Genomic DNA, 20,232 nt, shown 5'->3' with positions numbered 1-20,232 from the left:
ACAGACCCAGTAACAGCAGCCCTGCAAGAGGCCTCTAATGAATCAAAACCACATTGCAAAGTATGTTTTCCAACTTGTTCAGCAGAATGCATTAAATCCTGTAATTCATTATTTTCCACACAGTCAGGAATCAACATCATTTTCTGTAAGCAGTCCAATAACATGTTGCTGATACTTTAACATATGAAACTGGCAGTTTAAAGCCCTAATGGCCAAGGTTGCAGAAGTGTAAACCTTATTACCCCATCTATCAAGCGCACTTGAGTCTCTATCAGAAGGGGTAGGATTTTTAGCAATAGAAGCCTTAATGCCCTTGGGCCCCTGTGAAATAGTCTCTGGATCTTGAGGGACTCAGGGACCCTGTAATATCTCTGTCAGGTTTTCTGGGAGCAGGTGGCAAGGAATCAGGGGCCAAACTAGATTCCGAAAAGGCATCATCAACAATGTCAAGTACAGGAGGAATAGCTAAAAACCTATGCTGAGGTAGGAGAAGGAAATCCTTAAGCCTCTTTAGAATCAGAAAAATCCTGGCTTTCCCAGTAGAAATACTCCCTTAGAGTATGTAAGGTTTCCCCAAAAGAAAAAATCCTCAGGAGGGGAAGCAGAGGGAATGGAGTCCTCTGCATCAGAATCTTCATAAGTAGATAAGGGCAAATCCAGATCATCAGACGAATCGGAAAAAAACAGAAGCCTGGTCAGAAGATTCATAATCAACTTCAGTCCTAGGCCTCTTAGAAGGGGGGGGGGGTGGCTACCCCTGATTAGAGTTATTAGATCTTCAACCATTCTTATCATTTGTGTTTTAGGCATAGAGGCCTGAGCATGTGGCATGGGCGTCATTTTTTAGGCATGGTTGGAGACTTAGGCCAAAGTAAAGAAGGAGGCGTTGGTTTAATATGCAAGTCCGTAGGCCTGAATACAGCCTAAGAAGCCGGTGCCTGCACAGCGGCTCTGGACCCATGCAAGGTAGAGACATCCGTGAGTTCCATAGCTGAAGCATCTTATGGCATACCGGACTCCGAATGGGTCTCAGTAGAGGCCTGCAAATCAGAAGTAGCAGGCATCAGGGGCTGCGAAAGCACCCGAGTACCGGCAAACTGGCGACTAGCTTAGAAGTGTCGGCGGCGGTTTAGGACCTCGGCAGCCTGTCTTTATCTTTGTGTTTTTTCGGAATCCAGGTAGTCGGATGGCTAACCGAAGACATTTCTGAATAATTAAACAGAGAAACAAAATATTTAGAGGCGAAAATATACCGACGACGGAGTGTGCTTATTAAATAAGGCACAAAACCAACAGTACAGTATGTCAGGGTCTAGGCAAGGAATACAGTACGAATGAAAATCTTTATGAGGTATTTGTTTTTCACAAGTAATGCAATTATTAACTTTTACTGACCGGTAAGGAGCAAGAAAAAGTTTCTCCAATGGAGTACTTAGTTTTAGTTGAAGACTTTGGTTCTGAAACTCGAAAACAAAAATTTCAGGAGTCGGCCGACAGGCACTTGCGAACTGCTTCTGCTTCGGGCACCGCATGGCAAGAAAGACTGATGTAATGGTGTCGGCTGCATGTTTTATACCCCTGATGACCTGACGTCATGGAAGAAGGGACAGCAACCGACACAGGACCCAAGACTTTGTTAATCAGGCTGACTAAGGGCTACCTGCAAGCAGATAACCCAAATGTAATGACTGCAACAGTGAAACACTAACATCTGAAAATGACAGGAACCAACAGAAAAGCATAAATATTTTCTGTACTGTGAATAAATAGGGATATGCAAGTATGCATCCTTAATGTTCAGAGTGACTAGAAAGGCCTGGGGAAGCAGGAGAGCTAAGCGAGTTTGCTGGGGAAGCAGGAGAGCTAAGAGAGTTTGCAGAGAAAACATACAAAAGTTGGCACTTTGAGGAACAGGTTGAGGTGTGAGAGGTCTAGAATTGGTCTCCAAGGACCCTGTTTTCTGGGAACTAGGAACATTCTTGAGTAAAACCCTCTTCCTTTTTTAGAGGTGGAACTTCAATAGCTCCTTGATTTAGCAAGTCCTGCAGGATTGATCTTGTGGGAATTGGAGAAAGGATAGAGATTGATGGAAGGCCCGAGGATGAGTTTTAAGGTCATAAAGGCATTCAAAATTCCCTATGAGAAGGCCTGCCAATCAGGAGAAGGATCCTGGGAGGAGAAACAGGTTTCTGTTTCTGCTTCTTTTTGCCAGGAAGACCCACCCTAAGCTGAGAAGGGATAGCCAACGTTAGACTAGGCTCTGTTTCAGGCTAAGGAACTGCTAGCGATGGGAGAGCTGGAGGGAGGTAGAGGAACACAGCTTGGGACATCCGAAGATAGTGGGCCGTGATTCCCTCTTATTGCCCTGAATGGGCGTCTACATTGCCTCTGCGGACGTGCTAGTGGCACCCTCCCAAACGGATACCGAAATGGTACCAGCTGCAGGTTGGGAACCAGAAATTGAACGGGCCCTCCAGGCCTTCACTGGCCTCAAGAGGAATGTCCAGATAAAGAGTTACATACGTATCATAACTTGGCATCTGTGTTATCCTATGTCACTATTCATCACTCTTGGGTCACAGGATCCAACATCGGATCCAAGCCGGCAACTTCTCAGACAGCTTCTAGGCTCGAGTTCCTCCCATTTCCATGATCCCTTGCTGCTTGCTCACCCCTCAGATCGAGTTTGCCCTAGAGCTAGAAAACAGCAAAGAAAGACCTTAACCACCAGACAGGACATCTCCACTTCCTCTAAGTCCCACAGGATGAGGAAAGGAGGGACAGTGATGAATAGTGATATAGGATAACATAGATGTCAAGTTATGTTAAGTACATAACTCCTTATCTGATGTTATCCAAGTCACTATTCCTCACTCTTGGGTCAGAGTCCCCAGCTACCATAAATCCTGGGTGGCCTCATGAAAGGACATGTCAAAGAATTGTTGAGCGAAAAGAAGCCCTGTTCCTGGAGACAATGTTGAGTTTATAATGAGTAACAAAAGTGCGAGGTGTAGGCCAAGTGGCTGCTGCACAAATCTCATCCAAAGAATGATGGGCCAGACAGGCAGCTGACATAGCCACGGATCTAGTGGAATGAGCTCTAACTGGTCCTGGTAATGGTAGACCTTTCGATGAATAAACCATAGAAATACACTTCAAAATCCAATGAGATACAGTAACCTTAGTGACTGCTTGATCCTGTCTCAACAGAAAAGGCCACGAACAGCTGGTCAGAATTGCAGAAACTCTTGGTCCTGTCCAAGTAGAAAGAATAGCTGTGTAAAATCTTACCATAACCATAAATGTCCTTCTCTTCCATGTTGTAGTATTCTTAGTGTGGGATTCTCCACCTCAGGCGACCCGAACATTGGCTCCTATATAAAAGCTTAAACCTGGTTACTGGAGGTGTGTGGGACATCACACGCAGGGCCATAAACCAGACACCTTAAATGTGACATCTGCACACACGGACCTCAGAACTTAACTGCCCAGTCGGACAGTTAGCTAGTATGAGCCAAATGATGTCCACACAAAGTGTGAAGTGCCATTTGCTGGTTAGTCTGAACATAGTCTAGGTGGTTCTCCAGGGTGCCCTCTAGGCAGTCCAATTGGAAAAAAGGGGGATGGGGGGGGATACTGCAGCATGGAAGAGAAAGACATCTATGGTTATGGTAAGATTTTACACAACTATTCTATGTCCTTCTATTCCCACGTTTCAGTATTCTTAATGTGGGAGACTGCCACAGCTTGGGAAGAAGGAAGGGTAGAGGTAGCGGATTCCAGGAAGCCCTGTAGGATTGCCCTAGCAAACCCTGCTCTGGAGATATAGTCCAATATGTAGTGTCTGGAGAAGGTATGTATAGAGGACCAGGTGGCCGCCTCCAGAATGGAGGCTGTGTCCAGGCCTTTGAAGGCAGCTTTGGAGGATGCTATGGCCTGGTAAAGTAAGCCCTTACTCCCTGAAGTAGGTCCTTGCCATGGTAGTAGTAAAAGTGGATAGTTTTCCTGATCCAGCAGGAAATGGTTTGTTTGGAGACTGCCTTGCCCAGGGCCCTGGGGTGGAAGGATACAAATAGTTAGTTGGATTTTCTGATGGACTTTGTTTTGTTCAAATAAAACCTCAGTTGCCTGTGCATATCCAGGGAATGGAGTACTCTCTCACTGTCATTAGTGGGAGAGAGGAAGAAGGTGGTCAGGTGAATTGAATGGTTTAAAGACAGTTCATTGACCACCTTGGGCATTAAAGAAGGGTTGGTGCACAGGGTTCACCCTTGTCTTTGTGGAAAATGGTGTAGGGTGGACAGGCCCTGAGAGCTTGTAACTCTTGACACCCCTCTAGCAGAGTTAACAGCCACCACTAGACCAGTTTTCCAAGTGCATATCTGGAGAGTTACAGAGCTGGCTGGCTCAAATGAAGCTAGTGAGAGTTTTTCTAGGATAAAAGTTTAGGTCTCAAGGCGGAGGGACCGGTTTTCTTGGTGGTCTGATGTGCAAGACCCCTTTCAGGAACAATTTAACATCTAGCCTGGATAACAGAGGGGGGTCTAGGGGTAAGCAGGCAGAGACTGCAGATAGGTGGACTTTCATAGTGAAAGGCCAGCCTGGATAAGTTTGCACACAAGATAGGACTAGAGGAATATCCGCTAGAAAAGTTTCCCTATGCTTTTTGAGACAACATTTGGAGAACCTTCTCCATTTTGAAATGTAGATTATCTGGTAGTAGGTTTCCTGGCCTCCCTCAGGACTGAAAGCACGTTCTTAAAGTAGTGGTATCTGAAGGGAATTAAACGTTTGTCAGCCATAGAGTTAGGCATAGCATCTGCAGGTGAGGATGAATGAGTGTTCCTTTCTGCTGTGAGTAGGTCCACCTCGTCTTGTAACTTGTGGTGATTGCCTCTAGCGATAGACAGAAGTAGGGGGAACCAATGCTGCGTTGGCCAGTAGGGGGTCACCAGCAAGATTTTTGGCTTGTCCTTCCAGATCTTCAGGAGGACCTTTGGAATGAGAGAGAAAGTGGGAAATGCATATAGAAATCACCCCTTCCATGAAATGTTGAAGGCATCCACCCTCCAGGCTAGTGGGGAGTGGTCCTTGGTGCAGAATTTTTTTCAACTGTCTGTTCTGGGGGGAGGCAAACAAATCTACTTGAGGCGTGCCCCACTGGTGGAAGTCTAGAAAAACTTCCCTGTTCAACATCCATTCGATGAGGAGAGGATGATCTGTTGAGCACATCTGCCTGTTGGTTGTCTTGGGACGGGATGTAGGTTGCCTGCATTGACAAGTTGTTTCTGGAAGCTAGGTCCCAAATCTTGGTCCCTCCTTGTTTGCTGAGGTACCACATGACTGTAGTATCGTCTGTGAAGACTTGGAAGGGGACCCAGCTGTAGGTTTGGGGTAAAGGCTTTTAGGGCCAAAAGAACTGTTGTCATCTCCTTCACATTGATATGTTTTTTCCAGAGGGCAGGACGCCAGTTCTCCTGTACCCGGAGACCCTTCACGACAGCCCCCCAGGCCAGGTCCGCTGCATCTGTAAGGATGTGTTGAGCTGATGTGGGGGGGGGGGGGTGTGGAGTGGAAGGCCTGGATTCAACTGAATTTGTTGTATCCACCATTTCAATTCTGCTTTGAGACAGGGTAAGAGTGGGATCTGAAATTCTAGAGGGTGTTTGTGTTGGGACCACACATTCTTCAGATACCACTGCAGCTTTCTCATATGCATCCTGGCTAAAAGCAGCATAGGAACGGTGGCTGCCATAAGGCCCAGAACCCGTAGGAATTGTCTTGCTGATAGTTGCTGTACCTGCATCAGGTCCTTGAAGTGGGCAGTAAGGGAGAGACCTTTGTCCTGAGGGAGGAATGCCTGCATCAGGTCTGTTTTTATCCTGCATCTCAGGAAGATTTTGTCCTACTGTGGGGTTAGGGATGACTTGGGGAGATTGAGAGTGAACCCCAAGCCTTGCAAGCAGGGACATGTTGAACTGCAGGTGGTTTCTTAGGGTCTCCTCTTTCTGCAAGAATGAGGATGTCGTCTAGGTAAGGGGAAATCTGAACACCTTTGGTTCTGCAGTGGGCTATTGCTGGGGCCAGGGATTTTGTGAATACCCTGGGTGTAGTAATAAACCAAAGGGCAATGCTGTAAATTGAAAATGAGAACAGGGCCCAGGAAAATGCAAGTAATTTCTGACAGAGGGTTTTATAGGGATGTGGAGGTAGGCCTCCTTGAGATCTAGTGTGGCCATGAATGCCTGGGCTGGCAATAGTGGAAGAAGGGTCTGGAGGGATAACATTCTGAAGAATGGAAATCTTAGGAAGAGATTTAGAAAGGACAGATCCAGAATTGGCCTCCAAGGGCCTTCTTTTTTTGGTACAAGAAATAACCTTGAGTAAAAAACTTTTCCTTCTTGTCCTAGGGGGACGGTTCTATGGTTCCGCGGTTCAAAAGATCCTTTAGGATCTGGGGTATAAGGTGTAGTTGATTCTTGGGTGGGAATGGTATGCCCCTTGCAGGGGGTCTTTCTTTCCAAGACAGGAAATATCCCTCTTCCACTATTGCCAGGACCCAGTGGTGTGTGGTGATAGTTATTCAAAGGGATAGGCAGTGTGAAAGGTGGCCTGACAGGGGGAGGATGGCAAGGCAGTCACACATTGTTGGAACCATTTCTGTCATGAAAGAGCAGTCTTTGGGTAGGTTGAGAGGAAACTGGTCTGGAAGTGGTTTGTCTCCTGGCTCCTTTCCTATGTCTACAAGAGGAAGGAGTGGTAGAGGAGGTTGTCATGACAAAAGTAGTCTTGGCTGGGTGATTCCTATAGTATTTAGGAATGAGAGACAACAGAAGGTGTTTAATACCCTGGAGCTCCTTGCTTTTTTCCTGAAGGTTTTTAAAAAGTTCTGTGGACTGTTTTCCAAACAGGAGGTTGCGGTCAAGAGGGGCATTGAGAATTTTGGACTTAAAGTCCTCTGGCAAGAGTTGAAGGCAAAGCCAAGACTATCGGAGTAGCACTGATGCGGAAGCAGACGATCTTGCAGAGAGGCCTCTGCTGCATCATAACTGCATGTAATTGAATGTCTGGCCACTTGTGAAGCCAGGGACAAGGACAGTTTTGATGCTACCTCTGTCTTGTTAAGGGGAGTCAGGCAAGGAGGACAGGAGATTAGAGGCTTGGGAAACTAAGTCCAAGGCATATTTTACCATAAGAGTTTGGTAGTTGATGGCTCTGAAGGCTAGAGTGGAGGAGGTATAAACTTTCTTGCCTATCCTGTCCATATTCTTACTATCCTTGTCAGCACGTTAAAGGGATGAGTAGGGTATTAAGGCCTTTCTTAACCAACTTTTTGTGTCTCCAGATCTGCAGGAAGAACTCCCTTATCAATTAGTTTACTCTGCCAGTCTACCAAAGCAATGGGTCCAAAGGCAGCAGAAATGTCACATGACACAGTTAAAAGGGTATACTCCCAAACACACCACACAAAGACAGTGGAGATTCTGCGGAGAGAACTTGACGCCACTCTCTGCACACTTCTTAAAACAAGTAGGCTTCTCCAAGTCTATGAAATCTGAAAGGCAATACCAAGCACATAAGCACAGCACTAAAAATTACTACACAATATGGTAAGTAGAAGAGAATTAACACAAACTACAAAATTGCTATGATAAACTACTAAGTGCACGAACATTAAACAGCCACACACTAGGAATCCTAGCACTTGAAATACTATTAACTACAATGTTAATCTTCTCTTAAATCAGTAAAACTTTGCAAGAACTACAAAATCGAATAGCTATATTTATTTATATATTAAACATATCTAAATATACACACACACATATATATATATATATATATATATATATATATATATATACACACACACACACACACACACACACACACACACACACACACACACACACACACACACACACACACACACACACACACACACACACGCACACACATACATATACATACATATTATATATATTAACGTACACACAAATATATATTTATAATCAAACGACACATTAAAGGTGGGAAGGAAGATGGCATAAAAATGCCAATGAGGGAGGAAAGGCTCAACTGACTGGAAAAAGTTATCAAAAGTGGAAGAAATATGCAGAAACTCTTAAGGGGGGAAAAGCTCTACGATCTAATTTTAAGATAAACAATCAAAAACTACGCAAAAAAAAAAAAAAAAAAAAAAGTGTCTTTTGGAGGTGGAGCACTTATCTGACCAGATCTTGCTGCTAGTCAAAAGGTGGCAAATGAGATCTGAGCTGGTCAAGACAGTGAGCACAGTAAGATTTTGAAGGGCTTTAGCTGGGAGCACTAAATTTGCTAGATAGGATCTGAGTGGTGGGATGAGGACCCTATGGTGGATCAGACGACTGAATGAATAGGATCAGAAGCTTGCCAATGTATCATTTAGGAGTAGGTAGTTTGTCTTAGAGAAATTACTATATGCACCTTAGATGGAGGGGATCTCTGGTTTTACAGACTTGGTTATTAAACTTGAAAAAAAAAAAAACACACCGACTGAACCTGAAGGTGACATGATTTGATGTGATGTGGATGTGTGTGTGTGCAGCAAGGTCCCTCTTCAATCCTTCACAACCTCTTCACAACCTCTTAACTTAAAATGTACTAACCCCACTGTCACACAAGCACTGGGAAAAAGAAACACCCTGCAAGGGTACAAAATCTGCTCATACATACTGCAATCTCACAACATGCCAAACAAATGTATAAATATTATGGGACTTTTCCATTTATGGAGCTGAAATTGGGAAGATTACAGCTAATTGTAGAGTTTTTTGACAAGTGCTAGATCTCTTAGTTACGGCCATTACATACGCAGACTTCTTAAGACAACAGTAAGCAGTGGGAAATAGAATGGGCAAACTTCAACACCGGGCTGAAATGTAGTCCACTCCGTGGTTAGAAACATTGTTTTAAATGTAATAAATTTCACTGCTGCCAACCCAAATAAAAGACCATACTTATCTCCAACCTTGGTACAGTGAACCACTGATCTTTTCTTGGACTGACATTTTTTTTTATTCAACTCGTCTAAACTGACTACTATACCCCCTTACCTGTATGACACCTTTTGTGATATACCAGCATATGGTTTTGAGTAAATCGTGCTCCACACTCTTCACAGGCAAATGGTTTTTCTCCAGTGTGAATTCTAGAATTAAAAAAAAAATGTTGCAAATTACACACAATGCAAAAAGGTACACTGAAAATCACATTGACATGCGGACTTACAGATGGCTCCATAACCTAATAAAGTGTCTGTTGTAAGGCTCCCAGCAACTGAAGAACCAAGCAGAAATATTATGTCCTCTGTCGTAAATATACAGAAATCCAGAACAAACTCTGACTTCAGGGATTTAAGAAATGCAAGAAGTGAGCCTGAAGACAGATCCACACTGTACACACCAAGGAAAGGAGTGGGAGAGGATAAATATTGGCAGACTCTCCTATTAAAGTACTTCAACCTGACTTTTACCACTTATCTGACAATACTGAGTTGCTTGTTTTATTGGAAAATAAGAACTCATTTTATTACAAGGTCTTAACCTGCACCGGATAAACACACTTACCTTAAAGTGATTTTCTAATGTTTGTTAAACTTAACTTTGCAAAACAGTGCCTCTGACCATTAGGGAATGTTTTTATTCAACATTGGAAGAGCACATCAGAAAATCACTTTAAATACCCTAATGAAGCTACAATGTCTTTTGAATAAAAGTCATGCACTTAAAATAACAAGATTTGTCACAGTAAGACCCTCATCAGTAACAGGAAAACTAAGGGAGAAAGACATCTGAATTGAGTGACACCTTCCTCAGTTCCATAAGTATGGAACAATACCATTCCTTTCCAGATGTGTGGTGAGCCATGCTTTCCATCATGACTAAACCTATCCCATTACAGAAGGGGAAGGAGATGGGCATGAACCTGGTCTGTCAGCTCTATCACTATGGTTAAGTACTTAACTTTCATATCTGGTAAGAGAAGTGCCATTCATGTTATAAGCTAATCTTCCTGGTATGGTGGTAGTGGTGGGACCTCTATGAGAACACACTCCTTATAACAGTGACATGAATACCTGGATCTGGACTGCACATCCAGCTTACAGTGCTTTGTGAAAGCTGACAAAAGGCTAGGTGACTGCTGCAGAAATGCCCAAAGCTGCATTCCAGCAACTTGTAGTGCAACAGGCCTTTAGAGCAGAATGATACAGCTTACTGTACCTGTAATAACAAAACTGGATGACAATACATTTGGACACTTTGTTTCCATGTTTACTATTGGTGAAAGAAGGAAAGAAAGACTTGTGAATCTTTCCTAAAAGGCCTAATCTCATCAGAGAATCCAAACTGCATGCCCATACAAAGAAAGTTACTCTCCATGACTGAAATAAAGCAAAAACACATGGGAAGATGAACACACTGATAAAGACTGGATTCTGTAGCAGGCTTTAGGCATACAGATGGGACTAGTGGGGAGGGTAAAACCTCATTTCCGACCACCACATTAAGTTCAACTTGCCTTTCACATTCCCTCCCAGATACACTTCTATAACTGAACAATTTAAACACTTGTAAATAAAGAAACAGTTTAGAATCTTTACACACTAAGCATTTTTAGAATTGGAATCTTGGTTGTTCTTCTTTCGGCTTTTCCCGGTTAGGGATCGTCACAGCAGCACGCCAGTCCACTAATGATTGGCAGTTGATTTTTACGGTGCCGAGGTGCCAGCCCGACGCCAACCTTCAATGAAGACACACCCATTCACACAGGTCTTTCAAATGCCACTCGACCGCAGGGAGAGCATGCGGACTCCACACAGAAGGCGCTCCAGCAGAGAATCAAACGGGAGTACCTCTTGCTGTGAGGTGACAACTTTTTCTCTATTTGCTTTATTTCTTCCTACCCATGACTTCAACATTAAGTGTATAACTACCTTGGCTCTATTTTTAATATTTGTTGGTGTGTAACCTCAGGCTAAACACAAAAATGGTTATAGTAGTAGACTTTGACACTGGCTGTAATGTTATTTACCATTTGTATATTACACACAATGAAAATGGGGGCTGAAAATCTTACATCATAAAAAACTTGGTTTAGTGTTGATAATCAAGTTTGTTGCTGCTGAATTTTTGATGATGTTATGGTTATTTTACTGATGCTTTATGTCAGAACTGAAGGAAAATAGGGGTGGTTAGGGGGACAAACTGACCTCAGCATTGTGTTATTCTTTAGCTGTCTGGTCAATGACTGTCCATAAGCTGGGTAGAGGGAGACTTAACACACAACAGATATTGTGATAAGTGTAGCATTCCAGGGAAATTAATTTGTAAATGTAGACATTGTTTGGTATTTTCTTAAAACATTTTAGTATAATACACTAAAGAAGAGATATGAAAAGTACAGTTTTGTACCTACCATAAATGTAGATGTTCGAAGATCCACATTGCTGCAGTCCTTACACTTGGGTAGTCCGCTGTCCTCGGTCGGCCCGAATATCAAAGTATAAGGCTGACGCCGGTCAAGGCGCATTTGACTGACATCAGGACGTCAGGGTACAAATGCGCATGACCGACGTCATATCCTCAGTCTTTTCTTGCCCCAGATGTCAGAAGACCCGAAAAATAAAGGTCAAAACCAAAAGACAGCAAACAAACAACCAACCATCCTAGCACTAAAAATATGTACAATATATACAATATACATCATATTGACAACCCAACCCACACAACTGCCTCTAACTACAGAGGGGAAGGAGGGAGGGTAAATTGTACTGCAGCAATGTGGATCTTCGAACATCTACATTTATGGTAGGTACAAAACTGTACTATGTTCTTCATCTCACATTGCTGCAGTCCTTACACTTGGGTAGAATCCCAAAGCAGAGGTAAGGGAGGATGGCCAAACTATAAGGAAGCAGGAGCTGCCAAAATGCCCTGCAAAACAGCAGTGGCAAAACCAGCCCTGGATTTAGAGTAAAGTGGTAGGTGATAATGCCTAGAGAAAGTATGCACTGAACTCCAAGTAGCTGCCTCCAAAATATCCTTAGTTGCCACCCCTTAAAAAGCTGTCAAGTGGCAGTAGCCCTAGTGGAATGAGGCCTAATCCCAGCTGGAATCTCCTTGCCATGATGGGAATAACAGAAAGCAATGCAAAACCCAATCCACTTAGAAATAGTTTGTTTTGAAACAGGCTTGCCCTGAGAACTCAAAGCAAAAGAAACAAATAACTGCTGAGACTGCCTGAACCCTTTAGTTCTGTCCAAATAATATCGCAACTGCCTGTGTACATCTAAAGTGTGCAAAATCTTTTCCCCTTTATTTTGGGGATTTGCATAAAAAGTAGGCAAATGAATAGTTTGGTTTAAAGCCACACTAGAAACCACTTTAGGCATAAAGGAAGGATTAGTACGTAAAGATACCCTATCCTTATGGAAAATTAAGAAAGGCTCAACCGCCATAAGGGCCTGCAACTCAGAAACCCTTCTTGCAGAGGTAATAGCCAACAAAAAAGCAGTCTTCCATGATAAAAACTTTAATTCAGTAGTAGCTGCAGGTTCAAAAGGTTGTAGAGTGAGTTTCTCCAACACAAAATTGAGATCCCAAGCAGGAGTAGGAGCTCTTCGTGGGGGTCTTATATTCTTTACCCCTCTAAGAAATTGCTTGAACAAAGGATGAGAAAACAATGGTGGGTCACAATCATAGTGAGCCGAAATTGCTGCAGCATGAACCTTAATAGAAGAGAAGGACAAACCTTTGTCCAGTAACTCAGTAAGATATTGAAGAGCCACACTTAAATTAGGCTCAGAAACATCAAAATCCTTTGCTGCACTCCAAAATAAAAATCTCTTCCATTTATCTGCGTACACTTTCCTTGTACTAGGCCTTCTAGCTTCCAAAATAACATTCAAAACTTGCTGTGGAAGTGGAGGCCCACTATGGTTCAAAACAGAATATGCCAGGCTGTTAGGTGCAGAGAGTGAAGCTTGACATTGAGCAAATGACTGTCCTCCTGAGACAACAGGTGTGGAATCAAGGCAAAGGCCATGGAGGCTTCCGCACCAGGCTTCTCAGTAATGGGTATCAATGCTGTCGAGGCCAATCTGGAGCTATCAAAATCATCCTTGGCTTGTCTTGTCTGGCCTTTAGTAGTACCTTTGGGAGGAGAGGCAGAGGCGGAAAGGCATACACATGAAGATTGCTCCAATTGAAAGAAAGAGCATCCACTTTCCAAGCTGTGGGATGAAACCTTTTGTGCAAAACTTTGGCAGCTGGTGGTTTAGTGGAGAAGCGAACATATCTATGTCTGGAGTTCCCCATGACACTGTCAATTTCTGAAATACATGAGGATCCAATTTCCACTCGTGGGGATCCATAATTTGTCTGCTCAACACATCTGCTAAGGAGTTCTGTGCTCCCGGCAGAAACCTTGCCTGAAGATTTAGCTGTAAACTGAGAGCAGTCTCCCACAAAATCATTGCTTGCCTGCATAGAGGATAAGAATGTGTTCCGCCTTGCTTGTTGATGTACCACATGACAGTTGTGTTGTCTGTTAGAATCAACACCTGCCCTGGAAGAAGTAAATCCTTGAAAGCTATTAATGCAAACTGGACTGCTAACATCTCTTTCAAGTTGATATGTAGATGTTGTAGTCTGGCAGGCCACTTGTCTTGTATCCACTTTCCATTCAGATGAGCTCCCCAAGCTTTGTCTGAGGCATCTGTCGTTAGAATCTGACTCGCCTCTGGCCGGGTCACAGAGAGTCCCTTGTTTAGGTGACATTCCTGAGCCCACCACAACAATTCCTTTTGAATGCAAGGTATTATTTGAATGACAGTGTCCAAATCCTGGCAGTGCTGTGTCCATACATTTGAGATACCATTGTAGCTTCCTCATATGCAGTTTGGCATTGGGAAGCACCAGAATACAAGATGCCATGAACCCCAAGGCTTGAAGGACTGTCCTTGCAGTCAGCCTGGACTGATGAGACAACTGATGAAAGTAAAGGGAAAGATTCTTTTGTTTGTCCGGGGTCAAAAAGGCCATCTGGGATGCTGTATTCAGTCTCACACCCAGAAAGCACATGTCCTGAGAGGGTACTAGACTGGACTTTATTTCGCTCACAGAATACCCCAGGCATCTTAGCACTGCTATCACATAATCCAAATGATGAAGAAGCTCGTCCCTTCCTTGAGCCAGAATCAGGCAATCGTCCAAATAAGGATAGATCTGTATTCCTTTTAACCTGAGGAAAGCTATCACTGGAGCCAGAACTTTCGTGAACACTCTGGGCAGTAGATAAGCCAAAGGGCAATGCAGAGAACTGATAATGAGAAGTCCCAGCTCGAAAACGCAGATACTTCCTGCAACTCAGTCTGATAGGAACATGAAGATAAGCCTCCTTGAGATCCAAGGTTACCATCCAATGATCTTTGCCCAGCAGAGGTAAAAGCTGCTGTAACGTCAACATTTTGAACTTGGGAATGTCCAGATAAGTGTTGAGGATAGATAAGTCCAAAATTGGTCTCCACGTGTTCCCTTTCTTTGGTACTAGGAACAGGCGAGAATAAAATCCTAGGCCCACTTCTGGCATAGGGACCGGCTGTATGGCCCCTATTTGGAGTAACAGAGAAATTTGCTTGTGAGCCTCTATTCTTTGTTGAGGAGGAACGTCTGGCATGCCTTTGAAAGGAGGCAAGGTATGGAAATAAAACCTGTAACCGTGGTGTATGATATCCAATACCCATCTGTCTTGGGTAATTAAACTCCAATTTTCTTTGAAAAGTGCCAACCTTCCTCCCAAAGGAGCTGCCAGACGAGAAGGCTCTGGCAGCTGAAAAGGTAGGTCATTGGGTCTGTTTACGAAAGGACTGACCCCTGCCCTCACCTCAAGACTGTGCAGGAGAACTCCCTGTTCTAGGCCTGAAAGAGCCCTGAGCTCTACCCCTACCACGCCTAGATCTACCCCTAGGCTGGGAATCATAAGAAGGATACGCCCACCCCTTAGTAGGCCAATTTCTACTAAACTTTGGAGGCTGAACCTGCAAAAAATCTTTAACAGTCTGCATAGACTTGGCCTTGTCTTCCATTTTCTTTAAAACTGCCTCAACAGGAGAGCCAAACAACACATCAGATTGTAAAGGAGCATCTAAAATCCTTGTTTTAACATGGTCAGATAAATTCTGATCCCTCAGCCAGGCGTGCCTGCGAAGAACTGACCCAGTGGCAGCCACCCTAGACGAGGCCTGTACAGCATCAAAACCACATTGCAAAGAATGCTTACCCCACCTGTTCAGAAACATGTACTAAATCTTGTAACTCTTTACAGTCAATACCTTCCGCCAGAGCATCAACCTTAGACTTCAATTGTGAAAGGAGATAGTTTTGGTATTTCAACATGTGAAACCTGCAATTCAAAGCCCTCATAGCTAGAGTGGAAGAAGTATAAACTTTCTTTCCCCATCTATCCAAGGCCCTGGCCTCTTTATCTGTAGGAACCGGATTCTTGACAACAGAAGCCTTAACACCTTTAGGCCCCTGACTAACAGTTTCTGGGTCTGCCCTAGGACTCTTAAAAAGATACTTATGAGCTTCAGGCCACCCTGTAATACCTATCCGGTTTAACAGGAGCAGGAGGCAAAGAATCAGGATTAAGAGAAGCCTCTGTAAAAACATCTTCCACCACATCCAAAACAGGAGGTATAGCCAAAGGCCTATGCTGGGGTAAAAACAAAAATTCCCTAAGCCTTTTCCTGGAATCAGAGAAGTCCTGACCTTCCCACTTAAAATGCTCCCTCATGGAATGAAGAGTTTCTGAAAGAAAAATCCTCAGGGGGAGAAGCAGAAGGAGTAGAATCATCCACATCAGAATCAGAATAAGGGGAATACTCCTGCAAGTCTTCAGCCGAAGACTCTGAAACATCCGAAGCCTGCTCAAAACTCCCTAGCTCAGGCTCCACCCTAGGTCTCTTATCAGGAGGGGGCAAAGAACCCCTAATCAAAGTAATCAAATCTTCTGCCATTTTAAGCATATGCTTCTTGGGCACAGTTCCTGAAGAACTAGGGGTGACACCCACTGAAGCTAAACCTGGCCTGCCTCTGGGAGAAGCCTTGGAAACAGATGGAGAGGGCCTAACCACCCTAGGAAGGGAGGGGAGTATAGTAACTTGAGAAGCCCCATCAGCCTGACCTGCCTCCTGAGAGGCCACATCCTGCAATAACAAAGTCTCTCCCTGGGATCCCAAAGAAACCTCCGGTGGAACCACCGGCTCCACCGACACCTCTAAAGAACCGGCGTCCGGTACGGACGGTTCTTCTAGCCTAGGCTTAACTGCTTTGTCCTTGCGCTTCTTCGAAGAAGCGGGCGTCGGAGCATCCGACGGCATTTTATAATTGCACCGCTTCCCGAAGACTAACCTGGCACAATCTAACCTTCTCTTTATAGTGCGCTTATTGAATCTAGCACAAGAGCGCCACCCAACAACGTCGTGCTCAGGCCCTAAACAAGGAATACACAAAGTATGATAGTCTCTATGCAGTATCTGTTTCCCACAAGAAATACAATTATTCACTTTTTCTGACATCCGGTAAACCACTGAGGCAAGAAAAAACTAAAATATTCCCAACGGGTACTTAGCCAACTTTGACTCGGTCTGAAACTCCGAAATCGAAAAATTTCAGAACGCCAACCGGCACTTGCAATGCTGCTTCTGCATCGGACCATGCGGCAAAAAAAGACTGAGGATATGACGTCGGTCATGCGCATTTGTACCCTGACGTCCTGATGTCAGTCAAATGCGCCTTGACCGACGTCAGCCTTATACTTTGATATTCGGGCCGACCGAGGACAGCGGACTACCCAAGTGTAAGGACTGCAGCAATGTGAGATGAAGAACATCTGCCCAATAAAGTTAAATGCGATAGTTCAGCTCCACTGAAAACAATACGTTGTACAAAATCAATTCTCTTCCCCACTTCCCCCTTACCTCATTTCTCTGCTCATTAACCCTAGCTTCCGTCTTTCCTACTTACCAACGCCCCCACACAAATTTATTAATTTTATCTACTGACCATTTTTGACTCATCACTCTTATTTTCAACCCACTAAGTTTTTACCTAGTAAACAGACTCCTTTCCTTGTGGCTGCAGCCATTCACTCCACTGAAATTCTCTCCTCTTTGGCAAGCACAATTTAATCCTAACAAGTTCTCAACTCTCATCTCTCTCCTCCTAGCCTTCATTCCAAAAATTTACCAACATCTGAAATATGTTTTCCCAGTCTCCACCACATTCTCCTTAGTTCTTTAACTCCCACATAGTCCCATGACTTGTGCACAATTGGCTGTCATAGCATGCTCACTTTTCCCTCCACTTCCTCTCCACATACTTGCTCATCTACACTTACTTGCTCATCTACACTTACCCCTGTAAATCATACTAAAGTTTCCTCAAACTTTCCTTGTAGCCCTGATTTCCACAAATCCTTCTAGCTACATAGCTACCTCCAACTGCTCTACTTTAAATTCCATAAATGTTTGTTTGTTTGTTTACTTAACTTTGTTTACTGGGCAGTGCACCGATCAACACTGATCATTTTCAGACAAAGGTGGGTAACAATCACATATCACACAGTTAATAAAGAGAAAGAATAAAAGCTACAACTGTTTTACTTCCCTTCATCTCCTTTCATCATTTTTCTTCTCATTTGTGCCACTCCCCCATACATCCTTTTAACAGCTGCAGCACATCTGGTGCCACTACACACCTCTTAAAATCTAGTGAATCTTAGCTTCTCATTTTCTCCCATCCTCTTTCAAACTGCTTTTGTCTTTCTAAGCTCCCACCCATTATTCTGTTGCATCATCAGTAAATATCTCCCCTTCAGCTCCTTTCACTAGTCTGTTTACCATTCCAGACACTCCCTCACTCCCCCACCCTTTCTTTTAACAATTGCCACCTCTTCCCACCTCTGGGGCATCTGAACATTATACATTCCCCATTCTCTTTCAACATCTGCTTACCTGTATGAGGTCCACCTCCCTTCCATATCAGTCACACACACACTGCACCTCTTCCACTGGTGCAACCCCCAGATATCTCACCCAGGACATAAACCATACTACAATAATTTGCACTAACCCTATCCTCCTCAATAAACAAGCTTCCTCATTTTACTCACTTGTCTTGCACTGCTATTTTTTTACACTCCTTGTGTTCTTTAAACTTTCCCTCAATTTGCTATGCACCTCTGCACCTAAACATTTTGCTCCATCTACATTCAACGAGGAGTACCACACTCTTACAGTCTTTCTGCCCAACGGAAAGCACACTTGCGTAAAATCTTACCATAACAGCAGATTTCCTTCTCTTCACTGTTGCAGTATTCTTTACGTAAGTGATCTCTTCAGCCAGTATACCAAAGCCTTTGGAATTTATAGACACGTATGCTCCCCTGCGCAAGGTGTAGGGCATAAAGGTGATATACAGATGTACATACTTCATAGATGAAAAGCCCCAAAAGGAACAAAATGCCTCCAGAGACCAAGAGGAACATTTGCATCCAGAAGGAGAAAAAAAGAAAGGAATCCCTAGCCAGGAAAGCAAGAATAAGACGGGGCAGAAGAGGGAAAAGAAAGGAAGCAAATACTGCAAAAGTTAAGAGAAGGACCTTTACTGTTATGGCAAAATTTTACACAACTGTATTGTCCTTCCATATCATTGCTGTACCCAAGACCCTACTTATTAGTCTCTCCTTCTTGTCGATTTGCTTAGAGAACCAAAGTCTAAAATTGTTGGAGAAAAATGCTATGGCTGAGTCTTCCTGTCCCAAGGGCCAGCTGCCTGCCAAGGAAAAAAGCAAAAAACTCCGGTCTGATTCAGCTGCTGCTGTCCCACCTCCCTGGGTGTCTCTCTTGAAGCTGGGGAAAGCCCAGACGATTGCCGGGTTGTTGTTTGGGATTGTTTTGACCCGACCCTGTAGAAGGCCAGAATGGATCAGACTTTTCACATGTCTTCAGAGGCTTTACAAATGTCTGCTCAAGATGGTGAGGGGGAATCTCGACTGATTATATATGAGGGACCGAGAGTGATACTGCAAATCCTAGTTGGACAGGAGATTTGTACTATGTTGGTTGAGTGTCAACAAGGGTGTGAACCTTCTAGGGTTTTTCGGGTAGACTTCCCTCAAAAAAAAAAAAAAATTTCCCCTGCTGTTAAAGATCCCCAACATGAATGGCAGGATTTATTTTGTTTTCCTTACATAAGAAAAAGTACAAAAGCTCATGACAAAACTTGGGAGGAGGAAGGCACAGAACAGCCCTCTAGAAACCCATGTAAAATAGCTCTGGCAAAGCCAGCTCTTGCTCTGAAAACATTCAACTTGCAATATTTAGTAAAAGTATGGACAGAAGTCCAAGTAGCAGCCTCAAGGATGGAATTGGTGTCCAGTCCTTTGAAAAAGGCAACAGAGGAAGCAACAGTTCTGGCAGAATGAGCCTTTACAGAGGCAGAACACCATTTACCATGAAAAGACTAACAAAAAGAAATGGCCTTAGAGATCCAGGAAGAAATGTTTAGTTTAGAAACTGCCAAAACCAAAGACCTGGGATGAAAGGAAACAAAGTTGCTCAGATTTGCAAATGGTCTTGGGTCTTATCCAAATATCTGAGCTGCCTATGCAAATCCAAGGTGTGAAAAATCTTCTCACTAGCAGATTGCGGAGAAGGAAAAAAGGAGGGTAAATTAATAGACTGATTAACAGACAACTCTCATTAACCACTCTGGGCATACAAGGATTTTTATGAAGAGACACACTGACCCTGTGAAAAACTAAGAAAGGAGAAACAGCTGTAACAGCCTGAAGTTCAGATACTCTCTTAGCTGAAGTAAGGGCCAAAGAAGAGCAGTCTTTCAAGTACAATGTTGCAAAGAACTGAAGGCTCAAAAGCAGCCAGAGTCAAATTTTCAAGAAAAAAAAAAATAGGTCCCAGGAAGGAAGATTAGGCTTCCTTGGAAGCCTGGTATGAAGGATATCTTTAACAAACTGTTAGACCTCAAACCTAGAGGCTAGAGGCGGAGTCAAAGGCAGGCAAGCAGAAACAGTTGAGAGGTGAATTTTAAACTGAAAATTCTAACCCAGCATGGAGCAATTCACACAAATAAGAGAAAACCAAAGGAACCCCCACTGAAGAGAGAT

The 20,232-nt window shown here is 43.6% G+C and overlaps 1 protein-coding gene across 2 annotated transcripts in view; it reads right to left on the bottom strand.

Moving 5' to 3' along the window:
• Positions 1–20,232, bottom strand: part of GZF1 (GDNF inducible zinc finger protein 1) — a 325,881-nt gene that overhangs the window by 253,134 nt on the left and 52,515 nt on the right. For both annotated transcript variants that reach the window (XM_044056372.1, XM_044056363.1), the window contains one exon: positions 9,096–9,190. In XM_044056372.1, the coding sequence (XP_043912307.1) occupies positions 9,096–9,190 (95 nt within the window). The remainder of the gene's footprint in view (positions 1–9,095; positions 9,191–20,232) is intronic.

This window comes from Protopterus annectens, chromosome 1.part2, assembly GCF_019279795.1.
Source record: "Protopterus annectens isolate FY-2018-M chromosome 1.part2, PAN1.0, whole genome shotgun sequence".
Lineage (NCBI taxonomy): Eukaryota > Metazoa > Chordata > Ceratodontiformes > Protopteridae > Protopterus > Protopterus annectens.
This window is presented reverse-complemented; position numbering and strand designations above follow the sequence as displayed.